This window comes from Streptopelia decaocto (assembly GCF_964273445.1).
Source record: "Streptopelia decaocto genome assembly, chromosome: 16".
Lineage (NCBI taxonomy): Eukaryota > Metazoa > Chordata > Aves > Columbiformes > Columbidae > Streptopelia > Streptopelia decaocto.
Window position 1 is genome coordinate 6552701 of NC_138671.1, and position 18556 is coordinate 6571256.

Consider the following 18556-nt stretch of genomic DNA (forward strand, 5'->3'; position numbering starts at 1 on the left):
ATCTATGAGAATTTTTTGGGGTGGGTAGCGATGCCTGACTCAAAAAATTTGAGACCACTGAGCTGTACTATCGTCACTGCTGTAGTAGCAATATTGAAGTGCATACCTGTACTTAGAAGCAGTGCCTATAATGTTACATTGAAAGGCCAGAGAAGCCAAATCAAGGTTCAACAGTTTATTGCAAAGCTAGTAGACAGCAAAAAAAGCTTTCACGGTTTCACCCTTGGCTGTGTTTTTGTTGTTATGTTGGTTTGGATTTAGTATTATTGGAGTGTGAGTTCAGGTGCTGACAAGCCTAAAACAAACATACTATACAGCCCGTTTCTTTGGCCAGGATTGGTTTGGGTTTACAATAAGTATTTGGAAGGAGACGAGTGAAGAGTTTGGCACACATAAAAATTCCTTGCAAATGGGAAGCAGAAGAAATGTCTGCATGTAATGCAAATTATGCAACAGTTTAGAAAACTAGCACTTAGATAGTACTTTGTCACCAAGGAATCAGAAAAGATTTGGCTAGAAAGGACCTCTAGGAATTAGGTAGCTCATCCACCTGCATCCAGCAACATGAATTATATCTACATTAATCCATCAGGTATTTGTCTAGCGTATTCCAGAGCTTCAGTATGTTAACTATGCCCATCCGTAATTATCTTTACTATTACAAGGCTTTTCCTTTGTCTTAAATTCTCTTCATTGCAGTTTAAGCCCATTGCTGCTTGTCTCCATCCCTATAGTTATTGAAAACACTCTACTGCTTTCCCCTTTGAGGCAGCTTTTAAAGACCTATGGTCTTTTGAAGTCCATATCATGTCTCCACTCCCTTTAGTGTTCCCCAAAACAAACCGATATTAGTTTTCTTATTTTTCCATTGCAGAACATGTCTTCTGGCTGTGTAGTCACCCTTGCACTTCTCTGAGTTCTCCAATTCATCAAAACTGTGTTGAGTTCTGTAGTTGAGACCAAACTGGAATAATAAATTTGTTTGTTTTACTCCATAGCACACCAGCTCTCACATCCCCACATGGTGTTCCCTTTCCCTGACAGCTTCATGTCACTGATTCATATGAAGTTTGGGCTTTCCTGTGCTCCCAGCGCCTTTTCTGCTGAACCAAAGGCCAGCAAGACGCACCTTACTTGCTTTTGTGCAGCTGATTAGTCGCACCTAGTGCAGTACTTTGCTTTTGTCTTTATTGAATTACACCCTATTTATTTCAAACATTTGATCCAGTTAGTCAAGTTCTTAAAAAATTCTAATCCTGCTTTTCAATTATATTTAAAAGAAATGTCTGTGTACAAATGGGTTTTAAATCCTGAATTATCTCTGAACTCTCCTCACTCGACTAAAACCACATTTTGTTGAATGTGAGTGAGGAATGACATTGTTTTCACCCAGCCGGTCTTACTGGCGGGTGTTGTTACAGGACGTAGAAATTAGACTCTGCTTGTTAATTTTATGGCTGAGAATCAAAACATTACAACTTGTGATTATGTACAAGCTGAGAAACTAGATAAAAGGTGACACTAATAAGGGTGGAATAATTTTATAGCCTGATCAAATGAAAAATATATTTAAAGTATTAATTATTAACAAGTTGCTAACTAATTTAATGGTGATTGAACATGTATGTTATTCCCAGTGTTTCACAGCAAAGAAAAAGACAATTCAGTGTCTAAAGCTTGTATTTAAGACAGTTCTATAATGTGACCTAGATTTCAGAACTCTGTTGTTACTGCTAGAAAAGCAATTTATTCTCTCATTCACTTACCTTTAATGAGAAAAGATGAGTCAGCTTTTGAATAGGCACTGTCTGTACTGACTTTCAAATCAAAACATTTTAATAATGAAAAACAAGTAAGTGATATTATTATACCTTAAAATGCAGATCAGCTAAGAAGATTAGTGCAGTCTTGTTAGCTTGATTTCCAGCATCTCAGAAGGAAGACTTCATTAAAGAGCAGACCTTTAAAAGTCTGTGGACTCATGTAGTTCATATTGTGACCCAGCTATGAAAAAAATTAATTGACTTTGTGCCTCTTTCCATATGAATTGGACTTGCTCTTGGTAACTATGGAGACCAAAGTCAAAACTCTCCAGAATTAACAGTTTTACTGGATAGTAAATACTTCCTAAATTATCCCTCTGTTAATTTCTGTTGACACAATGCTTAAAATTTTGGTATATTAATCCTTAATTATAGTAAGATGTTTTGACATAAGGGAGGAGGAAAAAAAGCTTTCAAATTTGGAACAGGCTGCCCAGGGCACTGGTGGAGTCACCATCCCTGGAGGGGTTTCAAAGAGGCAGAGATGAGGTTCTCAGGGACATGCATTAGTGATGGTGTTGGGTTGATGGGTGGACTCGATCTTGAGGATCTTTTTCAACCAGAATATTCATGTGATTCTATGGGTACAGTATGGAGCTGAACCAAAGGAGTTGCGTGTACTTTTGTGCAGCTAATGAGTTAATTTTCTACACAACTATGAGCATCCTCAGAGAGCTGGATTAGCAGGAGCGGGGGGAACGAGCAGCCCTTTGTTTCGAATGTCAATGTGTGCTAAAGCTCTCAGCACTCATCTCGTGGAAGAGGGTTGGTGTGCTTTCTGACAGCTCCTTCAGTTGTCACATTTCTTTACTTTTTTCAGTAGGCAGGAGTGAGAAACTGAGGGCTAGCAGAGTTACTTAGACATATATGGTGCACAAGTGTGATAATTTAAATGGAAAGAAGCACAGAGAAAGCTGATTGCCAAGAATGATATAGAAAGCTTTTTAAAAGTGTATTTTAAGGAGAATTTGCAGGAGGAGAACATAATGGCTTGGTGCTTATGGAGGAGACCAAAATGAGGTACAAAAAGCCTCATACTAGATCTATTACCTCATGCTATAAAGCACGTGTGTCGTTAACTGGGGGTTAAGGATGGAGACTTTGCCTTGCATTAGTGATTGCTACAGGTGTTATATTGGAGTCCTTTACAATTAAGGTAAATTATGCTATTTTAGGTACATCGTGGAATATTTTTCCCCTTCAGGTTTATAACAAGAAAAGGAAAGGCATCCTAGTTTCTAAGAACTTTTGACATTATTTTTAAAATATGCTGGCTTTTAAGTCATATCTTCCTGTAAATAAAACCCTGCTTGTATCTGTTCGTAGCTACAGTGGCTTTACTAGCAGGCTAAAAGGAGATCTTGTTTTAATGTATTTCTACAATTCTTGCTTCAAAAGGAAAAAGTATTACTTTGGTCTGTACTTACTGCGCAACGAGCTCAGCAGAGAGTAGTTCTGTGTCGCTCAATTGTAGGCGGTTCATTCCAGCCCCCTGCACAGTTTAATGTCATCATCAGTGCAAAAAAGTAAGATATTACTTAGCAAGAAAGGCCCATGAGATAAATACTATAGCTTTTTAAATCTCAGACAATTTCTGCTCAATTCTAATTTTAGAGACATCATTTTAATTTGTTACCAATGAATGCTTTCTAATTAAACTTATATTTAACAGTCACATGCGTCAGCGAGCAGTGTGAGCTGACAGTGATGGAGGTGGGTGGATAGCACAATAGATGGTGACAAGAGAAGTTGATCCAGTAAGGAAAGGAGGAGATGGATGAATTCCGGAACAAAGAGTAATCAGAGGAGCATAAGGGTAGGGAAACTGAGGAAGAAAAATAAATGGTTTAGAGCTGGGCCATGCGGTGAGGTATTCCAGGGCATTCCTAATGACCTGGTCCTGGTGGTGAATGCCCTGTGTGCAGATGTTGGTATTTCTGCAATGAGAATGTTTTATTCCCAATCATTTTCATCAGCTGGAAGTGGATTGTACCAACTCAGAACACGAATGTTCTTCAGAGAGTACTTTGCTTTAATGAATTTAACTTTTTTAGCCTATGTGTAGAGGAACCTAGGAACCACTATTAAAATCTAATATATGGCATTTCTGTATAATTTCCCAGTTATGGACCATTTCTCCGATTTAATACTAAGTAATGTGTTTCATGCCTTCAGCAGTTTAAGAAGACCTGTACGTGTAAAGAAAAAGAATTTTAACTTATGCAATTATTCCTCCAAAATTACTTTGTAAACTGTGATGTATTCAATCAGCAATGGAAATAATAGAGTGTTCTTGACCCATCCCAAACAGACAGCATCATGTTAATGGCCAGCACTGGAGGACTGTAGAAAAAAGCCTGTGATTAATTAATAGAAAGGATTGGGGTTTTTTTAAGCTGTTGCTTAATGAATGGATAAGACTGAAAAAAAAAAAACGTAATGGGGAACACACCATTTTTAAGATCTTATAGGAAAGCACTATAGAGATACAGTCCTAGCGTACTGTTTCTTTTGCTGCATCACTGAGACGGTTACTGCAGCCTTTTAACATTAAAAATGGAACAAAACTTTCGAAAGGAAAATATTAGTCTTTGTTTGAAAAACCTGTAGTTTTGTGGGGTTTGTTGTATTTCCAATATTCTGCTTCTGAAAAGGCACATTTTAAAAGTAGTGTTTCGGGAAGATAATTCTTTATCCTTCTCAAAGACACCCAGCAGCAACGTCATTGCTCGGATGACTGTAGCTCTCACTCATTTGTAAAGAACTTCAGTGCACATGCTGGACAGACTGTTTGAAATTTGAATTTCCTTGTTTATTAGGTAGGAGAGCAATATGTTTACAGTAATGTCTGATGACATGTACTGATTGAGATCATTCTTATTTCCTTAAATTAGTCAGCTGACTGGTCATTGTTCATATATTACAATTTCTGTTGTATCCATAGTGTTTCTAATTAACTGTACCAAGTTATACACAGACAAGTATTAGAACAGAAGAAAACCGTTTCTAACAGTTTGTCATTTCAAAATTACCGTAAAGATCATATAATTCTTTAGCGCGAGAAGCAAACTATTTTATAACTCTCATCTTAAGTCGTAACTTGATGTGATGTAATTGTTTTAATAAGATACTAATGAGTTTGCCAACATAGATGGATCACTATCTTATGATTAATAGGAAATGGGAAAACACAGGTTATCTTTCACCATGTGCTGAATAACCAAAGTAAGAAAAATACTCTTCCTGAAGTGTGGTTTCTAGGAAGAAGAGTGAAGGGACTTAAGCCGATCTGCCAACCTTACTCTAAATTAGTGTAGATTTCAGTCACTAGTATTTCCCAGATGTCTCTGCTTGAAAACTACTTACTCCATCTTTGTTTTATTAAATTACCAACAATGAAAGAAAAAGAACAATTTATTCAAAATGGAATTTGGTATATGAAAGAAAGGCATGGAATGTCCCCTTAGTGCAGTATTATTCATAAAATGAAACACATTTGTTTGTGGGAAGAGCACTTGAAACACTCTAAACAATAAAGCGACACACAAGCAAATTCCAGAAGTACATATTAACTTCTGAAAGCTGGCTTTTTTTGAACCTGAGTTTTTATACTTAATTCAAAGTAACCAGTAAAACACAGTATGTATTATCTATAGCCCCCCAAAATAAAGGGCCATTTTATGCCTGCACCCTGTTGAACACACTCAACAAGCAAGGCTGGATGTTCCTTCACAAATTTTTGCTTTAGCTGTGTCAAATTATATGGCTCACAGAGAATTTCCCCTGCCAGTCTCTCATCATATGATACCTCTCATCTCATACCTGGGATGTTCCCGTATTCCAGTAGCGCTCAGGAGTCCAAGACCAGATAAATTAGGACCAGCAAGTCAGATCTTCAGCTTTCCATCCTCATTGTATTGCCTCAATAACTCAAAGAGAAGAGCCAAAGCACTGGAGATCTTAAGTAACAAATTTTCTATTATTATTACTCAGGCCACATGAGGAAGGTTTACATGTTGGTAAGAGCTGAACTGGTGGATATTAAATAGAGATCAGAATTCAAACACTCGTTTATCAAGTGACAGATAAAACTTTATAATGCCCTTTAGCAAATCTTTTATATCAGAAATACTTTTAACAGGTGATTCCTATTTCTCCAAAAACTTCCTAGTTTTGGAGAATCATTAATGTTAAATATAAATCAATCATTAGGAGGTAAAAAAGGGGTACTTCTGAGCTAGCTTATGCTGTCATACTTTAAAAAATACATATAACAGGAAAAATGAAGCTAGCTAAAAGGATATATAAAAAAGACATCCTTACTTTTGTTGTTGGTCAAAGAATGTGGTTATTGCGAAACTGAGTACTTGTACTGTGTGGCTTTTGAATTCCAGATAGATATCGCATCCCTTAAGCTCGATACTTCATATTAATTCCAGACGAGGTGGTTTAATGATAGAGCCATGTGATTGTTCAGCTCTGACAGGAAACGAACTGTAGCGAAACATCCTTTTCATGGTGGATGACAAAGCTGTGAACACTGCTGGAAATAGGATTATGCTCCAGAAAAGAGTTTTTAGGGTGGGATGACCACCTCTGGTGGGCAGCAATGCCCATGCAGTCTTTTCAGATTCATCAGTAATGTTTGTGTGACTGCTAGAATGGAAGCTGGGGTTGGAAGTCTGGCCTTAAGACCAAAATAAAGCACTTAAGGACATGCTTATCTTGAAGCATCTACATAGTCTCACTTTGGCCAGATCCAGATAGAATCCTAGTGAAAAGTACTTTTTTGAACAATTCTTATTATAGTCTCTAAATCTCTCATTTACTTTGAGTAATTTTGTCAGAAAATAAGAAAATTAAAACATATTTGACTGCAATATATAGATGTAGGGAAATAACTGTCAGTTTTGAGTCAACTGAAAATTCATGCTATGGTATCTGCTTTTGTTAGTGTCACCTACTGGTCTCCACATTTCACAGAATCCCAGAATGTCAGGGGTTGGAAGGGACCTGGAAAGCTCATCCAGTGCAATCCCCCCATGGAGCAGGAACACCCAGATGAGGTTACACAGGAAGGTGTCCAGGCGGGTTGCAATGTCTGCAGAGAAGGAGACTCCACAACCTCCCTGGGCAGCCTGGGCCAGGCTCTGCCACCCTCACCATGAAGAAGTTTCTTCTCAAATTTAAGTGGAACCTCCTGTGTTCCAATTTGAACCCATTACCCCTTGTCCTACCATTGGTTGTCACCGAGAAGAGCCTGGCTCCATCCTCCTGACACTCATCCTTTAGATATCTGTAAACATTAATGAGGTCACTCCTCAGTCTCCTCTTGTCCATCTCCAGAGCCCCAGCTCCCTCAGCCTTTCCTCACACGGGAGATGCTCCACTCCCTTCAGCATCTTTGTTGCCCTGCGCTGGACTCTCTCCAGCAGTTCCCTGTCCTGCTGGAACTGAGGGGCCACAACTGGACACAATATTTCTTTTGCTTTAATACTTTTTAACTAACTTACTGGAAAAAATCACCCAACTACACTGCTGCACAGTTTCTAGGTTTGATAACTGCTCAGTAAAATGAGGCTTTATCCTCGTATCTGTATTTTGCTCCTTTTTTCTTTAGGAGCATACTTTGATCATGCTATGTGCAGCTTTTACTGAGGGAGAATATATGGATTCTGCTGTGGCAACAGCAGGCAAAATCTCCCATGTCTGTCACAATAATTTGGGCTGATGCTTTTCTTTATTGCTACCACCCAAGTACCGACGCTGGTGCATTTTCTTTGTCCTGTTATCCCAAGGAAGCGATAAAGATCGATGAGACCCACACTTGATTAAGTATCAGGCAAATTTTGTTTGCCCTAGAGTTTCATTTCCATTCTGCTTTATGTAATATTAACTTTACAGTCGTGGTTATCCCAGCAGGCGTCTTGCAGCTGCGGCGCGAGCGGTCGCCGGGGATGCTGCATTGCCGCTCTGTGACCAGCTGCAACGCTCCTGGTCCACACACAGCAGCCAGCGGTTTGTTGGTTTTCTTTTTGCATAGCACTAGAGAAATCTCTTTTGCATTAACCCTAATTAAGTGCATATACTCAGAACAAAATAATGGTAGGTTATAAGGTATTTTGGCTAACATGCACTCTCTCAGGAGGCTGTTTATTCTCTTTGGGCAAAGGGTGCTTTGGACTATGTCCATTTCTTTTGCACACAAAATTACTTTAGCAACTTTACCTTTCCTTTACCTCGCAAAAGATAAATAATTACAAATATTTGAAGAGTAAGAAGCCCTGTGTTTTCTAGTGAAAAGAAATTATTCTACAATACTGCAAATCTGTATTTTTTTAAGATTATATATACAGACAGCTGCAGCCTAGATATATTATTTATGAAGTTTCATCAAAGGCTGTAGCAATTCACAGAAGAAATGCTAAATGTGTAGGAAACCTAAGACTGCCAGAGTTTATATAGGCTAAATCCTGGATCTTTCAGGCTGTATTTCTGACTGTTTGAGCTCCTTTACCTCCCATTTACTCCAGGTGATAGCTTAGCAGTCTTTCAAAGTCTTAGGACAGGCAACAAATCCAACCCTGGAGGGGTGTGAAAAAACAGCAGTAGGAAGTGGATCAGCTCATGCATGATTCATGGAGAAAGTGAGCTTGAAGGAAGGGAAGATGATGTCTAGAGAAATACGATGCAAAACATGAGAGCCTCTTGGCTACCAGGGGAAATACCAAGAAATGTAAGTACAAATCTAACTGTGAAGGAAAGGAGTAAAGGGAACAGCAGTGGGAAAACTAGTGGAGAAAGTCAAAAAATGTGGGAAATAAAGGCACTAAGAAACCTACAGATGCAGGTGGAACTTCGAAGCATATATAGAATAGATAGGATATACAATCTAATGCATATAAATCAAAAAGGCAAATAAAGCTGTGGAGATATCTCCAGAGTTTTGTTTTTAAGTGAGAATCTATTCAGTGTTTTTGAAAAGCATAGTCTGGTGTGGTTAAGAAAAGAATACAGAGCATCAGTTATCACTGCTACCTGCCATTGGTACTGTTCTTTATTTAGAAGAAGAATAAAGAATATAATCAAATTACTAGTGGAAAAAAGTATAATTATCACTGGGGAATGAAATAGATGGTGTAGGTGATCCATGTGAGCACAGAGCAGATGCTGAGCTTTTATTTGTAATTGAACAAATCCATTGTCATTTATTTTGGATACACACATTGCATGCGGGAACAAAGAAAGGCCAGGGCAGATGGAAGCAATTGAAGGATGAATCCTATTGCCTTTTAAATCACTAAAAAATATCCATGTTGAATAAAGGTCCCATCTTTATAGGAGAGGAAGGAAGGACTGGTGATCATGTCTAGCATATTTAAAACTTTAAACCTCCTTTCCTTCCTTCAGCAGAGTCAGAGCCTGAAACCTGTTACGCAGCAACTACCTTGTGTTTAAAGGGAAATAGTTGTGGATTATTCTCTCTCAACAGTGGTAGGTGGCATGTTGGGAGGAACAGATTGCATAGATCTGTGCTAAATTGAAAATGGAAGCAGCCTGAGATAAGTGACTAATACGGGGTAAAAGTAAATGGGAAAAAAAAGTCCAATGTGCTTTTTAAGCTGTACTGAACAGTAATGGTGCTGTTCTACAGCGGCCAGTTCTCCAGTTCCCTTCCTCAATTCTGGGGGTTTGGTGGATTCACTTGTTGCTCTTCCCTTGGTGCCTACAGGAATAATTACTTCTCAGCTGGTTTTACCTGTTCCATTGTGCCAAGTGAGGATTCAGTAGCTGTAATGAGCTCTGTTCATCTTTGAGGACTGGAATTACCCCTTTCCAGATGTTTTGAGAAGGACCACACTGGAGACAAAAGTGTGACAATGGGAGAAAATGAGCCTTTCAAGAAAGAGCTAAAAACTGAAATATATGTGTGCGCTTAGGGCTTGTCTTGGTTTGAAGCAGCTTTCAAAGATCGTGGTGCGTGCAATCCAGCACATTTTCCAAATAGAAGTTTTAAATCTAAAGCAGGCTCACAGATGGTCCTAATGAGCTGGGCTTTGAGATATATTGTGACTTGAATGAAAATAGTTTAACCCCTACAACACAAACATTTCAAGATGACTTTCAAGCTAAAGAACTTACAGAACAATTTTTCACACGTATTTTAACTTTATATGTGTATTTCTAGTCTCAAAAAACGGGGAAAATTTTCAGGACTTTGTACCTTTTATATATTATAGCAATACAGTATCTCAGAAGTATACATCAGGAGCATTTTTGCACATTCTTTCTCCAGCATTTTTCAAACACTACAGACATTTGGGTTTCAACAAATAGTGCTAGAAAAGGTAAAGATTTCCTATGAAAATTATATTTTTAAAGTGAAATAGTGCAGCACCTTACTAAAAGTATTACTTTTCCTTCTCACGGGTGGGAATTCCAAACTAAGAACAAAATCCAAGGCTGAGTTTTGAAGATTAACATGACTGATAATTACAAAAGGTGAAAAGAGAGCAGCTTCTTAGTACGTGTAAAAATGGCACCCTTTCAGAATTACTGATTTTATGCTAAACGTTGCAGCATTAAATACTTTAACTCCCAGAAACATTACTGTAAATCACAAAATTAAACAGTGCATTTAGCAAATTAACTTCTGCCAGGATATGTAGACATAGGTAGGTATACATAGAAATACATACATAGAAATACCTGTACATATTTTCTCTGAATCTGCCTCTAAATGTCTTGGAGTTTCTGTCTAAATTCCCAAAGAATGATGTATGAACACAGCAGTTGGTAATAAACCAAACAGCAGAGGATTTCATTCTGCCCAGGTTTCTACCTCATATAGTTATTGGCAACTGTACATAATAGCTGTGAAAACAGAGTAAGGCAGACCTCAGCAAACCATAGGCATAGGGGGATTTTTGGTCACTGCATATAGGTATAAATTACAATAAAATGTCCAAAAAGACATAGCGGCTACACTCTGATTTGACCAGGCTGTCAGCTTCTACAAAAGAAATGCTAGTAATAAAAGTATCGTCAAATGGTTTATAGCTTTGTGGCCCAGCAAAGATGTATTAAATCGTGTTGTTTATGTTATTATCTATTGCAAAAATAGCAAGAATTAATTTATAGTCTTTTTATGACATGACATTCTAACACCGTTTCAAAACCATGTTCTTTGTGTCACCTAATCTTTGTGAAATACCTTATTTCTTCATTTCATCTTAGGTTTGCCTTATGGATGGGAAGAAGCTTATACAGCAGACGGAATCAAGTACTTTATCAAGTGAGTAGTTCTGGCAGAAAATGGGTCAGAGTTGAAATAAAAGCACAGCAAACTAAACACATTTTTAAACCTAGAATTAATGGAAAAATAAGGAAAATAACAAAAGCTGTCATATGTGTTATATACGTCTTTATTACCAACATCACTTGTCCTTTTCTGGGTTTTTTTGTGACTTCACGGTCCAGGGGGTTCTAGAGGAGTAAGGAACAGGACTGAAAGCATTTAGTTATATTTATTAAATGATCAGAAGATTTCCAATTGCCACACCATTAATTTAGAAGTCATTATACTCTACTCTTAAGGTGATAAATGGAGGTTTACTGATTTGAGTATCACAGAATATTGACATTTCACAGTAACACTAATGGCAGGTTAAGCAACTTTCATTCCATTAATAATGCCTCTGAAGCTACAGCAGGTGCTAAAGCCTTCTATCATATTCTCATATATACTCCTTTTTGTTCTGGATTTCTACCCCGTGAAAATTATTCATATGGTTTCCATAGGGTTTGCTAATTCTATTTGTAATTGGCTGATTGGAAATATTTATATTAACAAATGGAGAGGTTCGCAGGTGATACACATTGCAACAGTGAGCAGATATTGTGCACCCCCACCAAAAAAATTACAGAAGAATATGTCTGTTAGCTGTGACTTTTTAAAAGATATTGCAAACAAATTAATTTTTCTAAACTCTCCAGAGACTAGAGGAGAGGTGACATTGATGAAACGTTACAATAACACAGTGTCTAAAGCATAAAGAAAACCTCTACAAAAGCTTTAAAAGCAGTAATCACGTGAAGACGTAATCACCTGGGGGAGAAAAAGAAACAACAAAGCACTGAGCTTGGGCCCTTGTTGTTTGCTTTTTGACTTTCCTTAACTATAAGATTTCCATAGTGACAATTTTTCTGAAACACAGGAGGAAAATATACAGCACAAATTCATTATTTACGAAAGGTGGGGAAAAAAAATTATATTGTTATTTTAACCAAATCCAAAGTATGGTTTGTATAGTGCTGATGTCTTGCAGGTAGAGAATTGAAAGCTTCTTCACAAAGGCTTATTTGATAAAATTAAAAGAATTTGTTGTATACTACAGGAAAGTGGGTTTTTTAAATGGTATTCTCTGATTCTGGAGGAAAAAGGCATGAAAATGAAATAGTTCATGTTATACATTCCAGAAGCTTCAGGAAGCAAACTGGACAATATGCTGTTGTTTTTTCCAGAATATTCATATAATTGGGGGGTTTTATTATTCCTCTAAAACTTTGAAACAATGAGTGAAAAATGTAATTCCTCCCCATTATATGTATCATGAATCATTGTTTAATTAACAGCAAGTTATTCTAGCTGTTGAAATTTGCATGTTGTTTAATTCTTATAGGTTTGAGGAAGTCACCGTTTTGCAGGTGGACTTGTAAAAGACAGAAAGGGCAACAAATAAATCATTGCAGGGAGAGAAAATGACTTTTATCCCAAACTTTATAAAAGTCACGTAAATAACATTGAAATGTATGTGTTAGGTGGCCAAGAAAAGCAGGGACATTTTTTCTTTCTTCTTTTTTCCAAACATACTGCTCTGTTGTCCTCGACTCACCCCGTGGTGCCTCCAGCAAGATGTATTAAAGCAGACATGTTTTTTTACTGCAGAGGTTTCCAAACACACCGTATATGATGCTGCATTCCAGCTCTAATCAAAGGGCGGCTTTTCTTTTCAGACAGATGTAGGTTACTACATGGAATTCTACCAAAAAAAAATGCAGAAAAATAACTTAGGAAATGAAAGTGAATGAAAAGCCAATTTCATAGCAATGGAAATAAATACAAGAGCAGCTATTAAAATAGAGCACTGTTGCCTTGGTCCCCATCTGTTCATCCAGGGAGCTGTTTTAGGGCAGTTGGAAATTTAAGGTGGATGCTGTTCTGAGTCAAACACTTGTGATACTCTGGGTTTATACTGGCGTAATTGGAAGCTGAGCTTGAAAATAGTGTTATCTAGCAATAACAGCAAATAAAACTTAGCAGCATAACAGAAGAAATCTCACATTCTCAAAACGTTTTCCCCGTCTCTTTTTGTTTTCTGGTTTTGTTACTGTGCTTTTCATTCAAGTGCATATCTTGATGACTCGGCAGAAAGCTCGATTTGCTGAATACGCGCAAGACGTGTCTTTGAAATTCTGCACTTGGATGCTGAGCTGCTGCAGATGTGAGGAGCAGATGCATATTAGCCACAGTAGAATCTCAACTCGTCTAGGTGGGGGAAGCCTGATTCGCAGAAAACATCACATGTTTTGCATATTATCTCCACTTGCTGAAACTACAGATTTGAATTGAGTAGTTCACATGAAAAAGCTTTTTCAGGAGTTTTTGCATATCTGATCTTTGATTGTTAATGACTGAGGAATGTTTTTTGCCTCTTCTTAATGTGCTCCCAGCTTTACAAGTGATGGAACCCCAGGTTTTCTGTCATTGTTACCTTCTGAAATCTGTCCTATATAGTTCTGCCTGCCAGTCTTCATGTGGCAGGCAAGGAAATTCTATCCATTTTAGTTTCAGAGAGGGGTATGAAATCACTCTTCATGACCACTGTTTAAAAACGTCTATTCTGAATGGAGCCACCCCGCCAAAGTGGTGTTAAGAGCTCTGAATGCAGTTTATTAGAGTGGAATGAACTGAGCATTGCAATAAGACATTATGGTGATTAATACTCCTTTTAACTATTTCCTTATTTTGCTGTCACCGCTGTTTCCAAATGCCTTTACGAAGCATAAGTCGGGCTTTTTGCATGCTTGAAAACTCATACCTCTTACTACACTTGGTAATGTGTACAAAGTCAGTCTGAGAAAGTGAACCATTTAGAGCAAGGAGCAGGGGTTGCAAAAGTCCCTTGTTTCTAACATTGAAAGGTAGAGATTTCATGATGAAAATTCTAGTCAACACTAAAAATACCCTTTTCTAGGAGGAACTTAGCTTGAGGTGCATCTTATCAGCTGATCCTTTTCAGTAGGATTTAATCTAATTGTTTAAATGGGGATTAGCAGAATAGTTGATACTTTACAGCCCTGGTATTAATGCTGTAACCTTCTTGTTCTCTCTGGCTGTGAATTTCAATCCTTTTATTCTTTGGTGTTTAGAACAGCCAAGGCCATGAGGTGCTTAAGAGTATTTCAACACTAACCCACTTCCATGTATACAAACAGATGGAAAAACAAGTTATAATCCCCAAAGTGTAGCCACAAACTGATGTTATCTATGAATTATCAGTTTTCTTCTTATGCAGTTGGGCGGTGAGGCTATATAGAAGCTGGAATGGCTCTCTTTAAACTCACAGCAGTTTTACAATATGCTAAGGACAATCAAATATTATTTTAATTAGTGGTTGCCTTCAGTTCCAATGCGCTTTATTGGGCCATCAAATAGCTGAGTCCATAAATCTCTATGTTATAAATCTAATGCAGTAAACACCCCAGAATGGAATCTTAATAGCACATAAGCTTGAGACAGCTTGCTGTGAAATTTCCATAAATATCTCTGAAGGGGGTGTAGCAATATGAAGTGCATGAGAAAACAGAGTTTAAAAGAAGCAAACCAGCTGGCTTGTGTTACACACTAAAGTGAAACCCACTTATGTGAATAACTGACATGAATAAAACATTTACATGGCTATATTCCTGAGGGGCCGAACAGCTCTCTGTACCTACCAGGAAAAGCTGTAGCTTGCCCATGAATACTAACCTTAAGACAGTCTTTGAAATCACCTCTTTCAGTCAGGAAATCACTTCATTCTCTCAGTAACTGATTTTCAGTCAACCAGGTTGCTAATAACAGTGACAGAGTACTGGCAAGTGTGAGAAAACGACCTTTTAGACTGCTGGTGCATCTTACTAATACAACATAATTTAACAGTTATCAGATGGACAAAAATTACACTAGTAGACTAAAAGTTTGGGATCAGCTTCATTGCTAGTAGAACTGAGATTTCCTCAGAGTAAAGGTTGAATTTGGCCCCAAACAGGTTTTAAGATAACCTAGTGTAATTTAAAGTAATGGAGAGAGCAAGCACTGTTTTATTCTGCGTGTAGCAATGCAGTCAGTCATATCCAATTTATACGTATCACCAGATTGATGCCCCATCAATTAACGTGTAATAGAAACACATTACTGGTGCCTGTTTTCTCACCAATTTACATTTGATATTTCTATCACGGTTTATATCGGCCTTTTTGATTAAGAAGAGTTGAGATTCTGACCTCATTTGCTCAAAGTGACAATTGAATGTAGCCTCATGGGGTTTTCAGCAGTCCATTCAAATTCCAAGATCATAGAGTAAAACCATAGGAAAGTCGAGCTTGGAAGGGGTGTCTGGAGATAATCTTGTTTAACCTTCTGTTGAAGTGTAAGTTATCCAGAGCCCAAGTCTTGGGTATTTCCAGTGAGGGAGATTCCACCACCTATCAGGGCACCCTGTTCCAATGTTTAATTGTCCTCATGGTGAAGAACATTTTTTTAACATAGACAGAATTTCCCCTGAAGCAACTCGTGCCCATTGCTTCTTGTCCATCACCATACATCTTTGTGAGAAGAGTGCCTCCATTTTCTTTATAACTACCTTTTAGAGACTGGAAGACTTTGATTAGACACCCACACCCCAGCCCCTGAGCTTTCTCTTCTCTAGACCAAACAAACCCAATTCCTTCAACCTTTCTTCATGTGCCAAGTTCTCCATCCCTCTAATCATCTTGGTGACCCTCCACTGGATCCTCTCCAATTGTTCCAGTGTCTGTCTTGAATTTGGAGGACCAGTGTATTGAAAAGGCCCCACGTAATACGTTACATGTTAATTAATTTTACGTACTAGATGATGAAGATGGCTGTTCTTCTGTTGTGATAAATGCAATTACTCGTGTTCCAATACAAATTCCTGTCCCAAATAGACATTTTGTGTGTAAAACCCAGAAATACAAAGGGGCTGACAAGCCCCCATGGTGTATCACCCACATTCAGACGTGTGTGTGTGCACCAACCAGTCAGCCAGAAGGCATTGGGATGGGAAAAGTTTTGTAAGAGAAGCTTCCCCTTGTTCACTTTTAAAGCTGGTGATGTGGCTGGTTTTGCCCAGGCTTAGTTCAGCTGTAACACTGAATGAGTTTATTAAGTGTTGTAACCATTATTAGAACAAAATCCTGGGTTTGATTTTTAAATAGGAGGAAGAGTCTATGCATAACTTTGCTCTCCCAGTGAAGTACCACAGATGCTAATTAATTAATGGTTGTACACTGGTGGTTTAGAATCACACAGGAACAGTATAAAAAAGCATACCTAGGATGCTAATTTTTTTCCCAGAAAACGCATTATAGTTAATCACTTCCATCCTTCCACTATGTTCACCTTTAACATATGGCAGCTCTGTATCATGAGACTGGCACCTAAAATTAGGTAAGGCCTTGCTATTCTCCCTCCCACTCCCACCCACTCCTTGCAAATGTATACAGTTTGGAAGGACCAGCTGTGAATTTTGCCCCTGTAAACACTGTTTTTCTAGCTTTTTAAGAGGACTAGGTTCCAACTATTCCACATTAACTGTTATTTTCCTCAAGAACATTTATCTTAAATTAGATTTTCCTGAAAAACAAGGAAAAGTTCCCAGGTATTTTCATGTTTTTGGATCTTTTCCCTTAGATATATTAGGGTCTGTGATGTTTTCAATCTTATACCAAAGGGGAAATGGTAATATTTGATTTAGTGTTACCTTTCAGCAGAAAGTTTCATATGCAAGTATAGTGTGCTTCAGTGTGACAGAGTAGACAATGGAAGTGCTCTGAGAGTTCACTGGTACAACTGAGAATAGAATTTGGTTCATATTAAGTAAGAGACTTAAGTCAATACTTGTAAAATACAAATAATAAAAACCACGTGTGATGTGTTCTGGTGGCTTTTGAAATCGTTCCTAACAAGGCAGGCTTCTACCTGGAAAGCAAACACATCATACTTATTTATTTTATAATATTCTAGTTTGTTTGAGTTTGCTTGGGAAGGAGCCATCATTAATTTTACTGGAAGCTGGGTTTTCACAGAAGCTGTTTATGATTTTATGACTGACCTAAGAATAGCAAAGCATGTGTTGTAGATTAAGAACTTCTGTAGTATAAACATTGATGTTTTATAGCACGAGAGCTAAAGGTATCATCATAAAGGGAAAATAAACCACAGTTGATTTTATTTACTGCATGCTAAATTGAAAAAACAAAGCTGTTCCTTTGATAAGTGTACTTCACACATTTCTACTGCATTATAAAAGAAGGACCCAAAACCCAACATACTGAGGTGTCTTCAGCTTCATCTCTGCTGTTGTGTTCCAGGATATACTGGTACCTTACAGTTTACCAGTGAGCTGCAGGTTATCTAAGTCATGGTTGGAGTGACCCTTCCTAGAAGAAATCAAGTTCAATAAAGTTCAAATCATAGCAGAGCTGATCTAGAAGTAAAATTCTGTATGTCCTGCTCGAGTTTCAGTGATTTTGGAGCAGCAAACTAAGAAAACCCGTGATCTGCTGCACTGAACGTGCAAAGGAAACCCCCTGGACTGAGCCCGACGCCACCAGCTCTGCTCCCAGCTCCTTGCATAGCGCTACACTGGTTAGTTGCATCACAATTGTCAGTTATAAAACCATCATTGTAGGTGTCCCCATCGTAATAACATCCATGTTTTATGAGTAGGAAATGGGTATTTTGGGGCATGGAGTGCTCTCTCTTTTCATTGAGTTCAAAGAAAGATGCAGTTGCTTTGCGACTCTTAAAATTGGACCTTTCCTGTTTTACATATCACTCAAAAATACAGGTTGCTTTTTAAAATGTTTCTCTTTACCTGTCATCCTCAAGCCATCCCTATCTGAAAATAGAGGAAAGAATAGTTATGTAGTCACAAGAAGCGGCAAATATTTAAGTAAAATTGGCTCAGCACTAAGTGCTAACTGTTATTTACTAGTTTTTAATGTAGAATTATCCTAATCTTTCTGCATCTGTCAGCTCAACATCAGTTCAAACACTTTCAGATGTGACCGTATGAATTTGGGTAATCCTGACATTTTTGGTATTTGCATAACCAACTTAAGATGTCTCAGAGAACTTGTATTTTCACCAAGTGTTGACACCTGGCATCTAAAGTACCTGACTCTTTGCTGTGTCTCAAGCTGGTCACTAGGAATAAATACATCCAGAAGTAATAGTCTTCTTCTAAAACTGTGCCCTCTGGTTGGTCTTTGTTCACAGTCACTGCTGAATGAAGGAAGACTCGTTATTAAAAGACACAGCAATGATTTAATGTGAGATGTTTTGCTAACTAAAAATTCACGAGGACTTACAGATAGCCAGGATCAGATGAAAAGCATTTAAAATAATTTCTAAGGTTTAGAAATGGTTTATTGACAGATACTTG

The 18556-nt window shown here is 37.9% G+C and overlaps 1 protein-coding gene across 5 annotated transcripts in view; it reads left to right on the forward strand.

Moving 5' to 3' along the window:
* STXBP4 (syntaxin binding protein 4) overlaps window positions 1-18556 on the forward strand; it is a 66301-nt gene that overhangs the window by 40882 nt on the left and 6863 nt on the right. For all 5 annotated transcript variants that reach the window (XM_082067171.1, XM_082067168.1, XM_082067170.1 and 2 more), the window contains one exon: window positions 11061-11118. In XM_082067171.1, the coding sequence (XP_081923297.1) occupies window positions 11061-11118 (58 nt within the window). The remainder of the gene's footprint in view (window positions 1-11060; window positions 11119-18556) is intronic.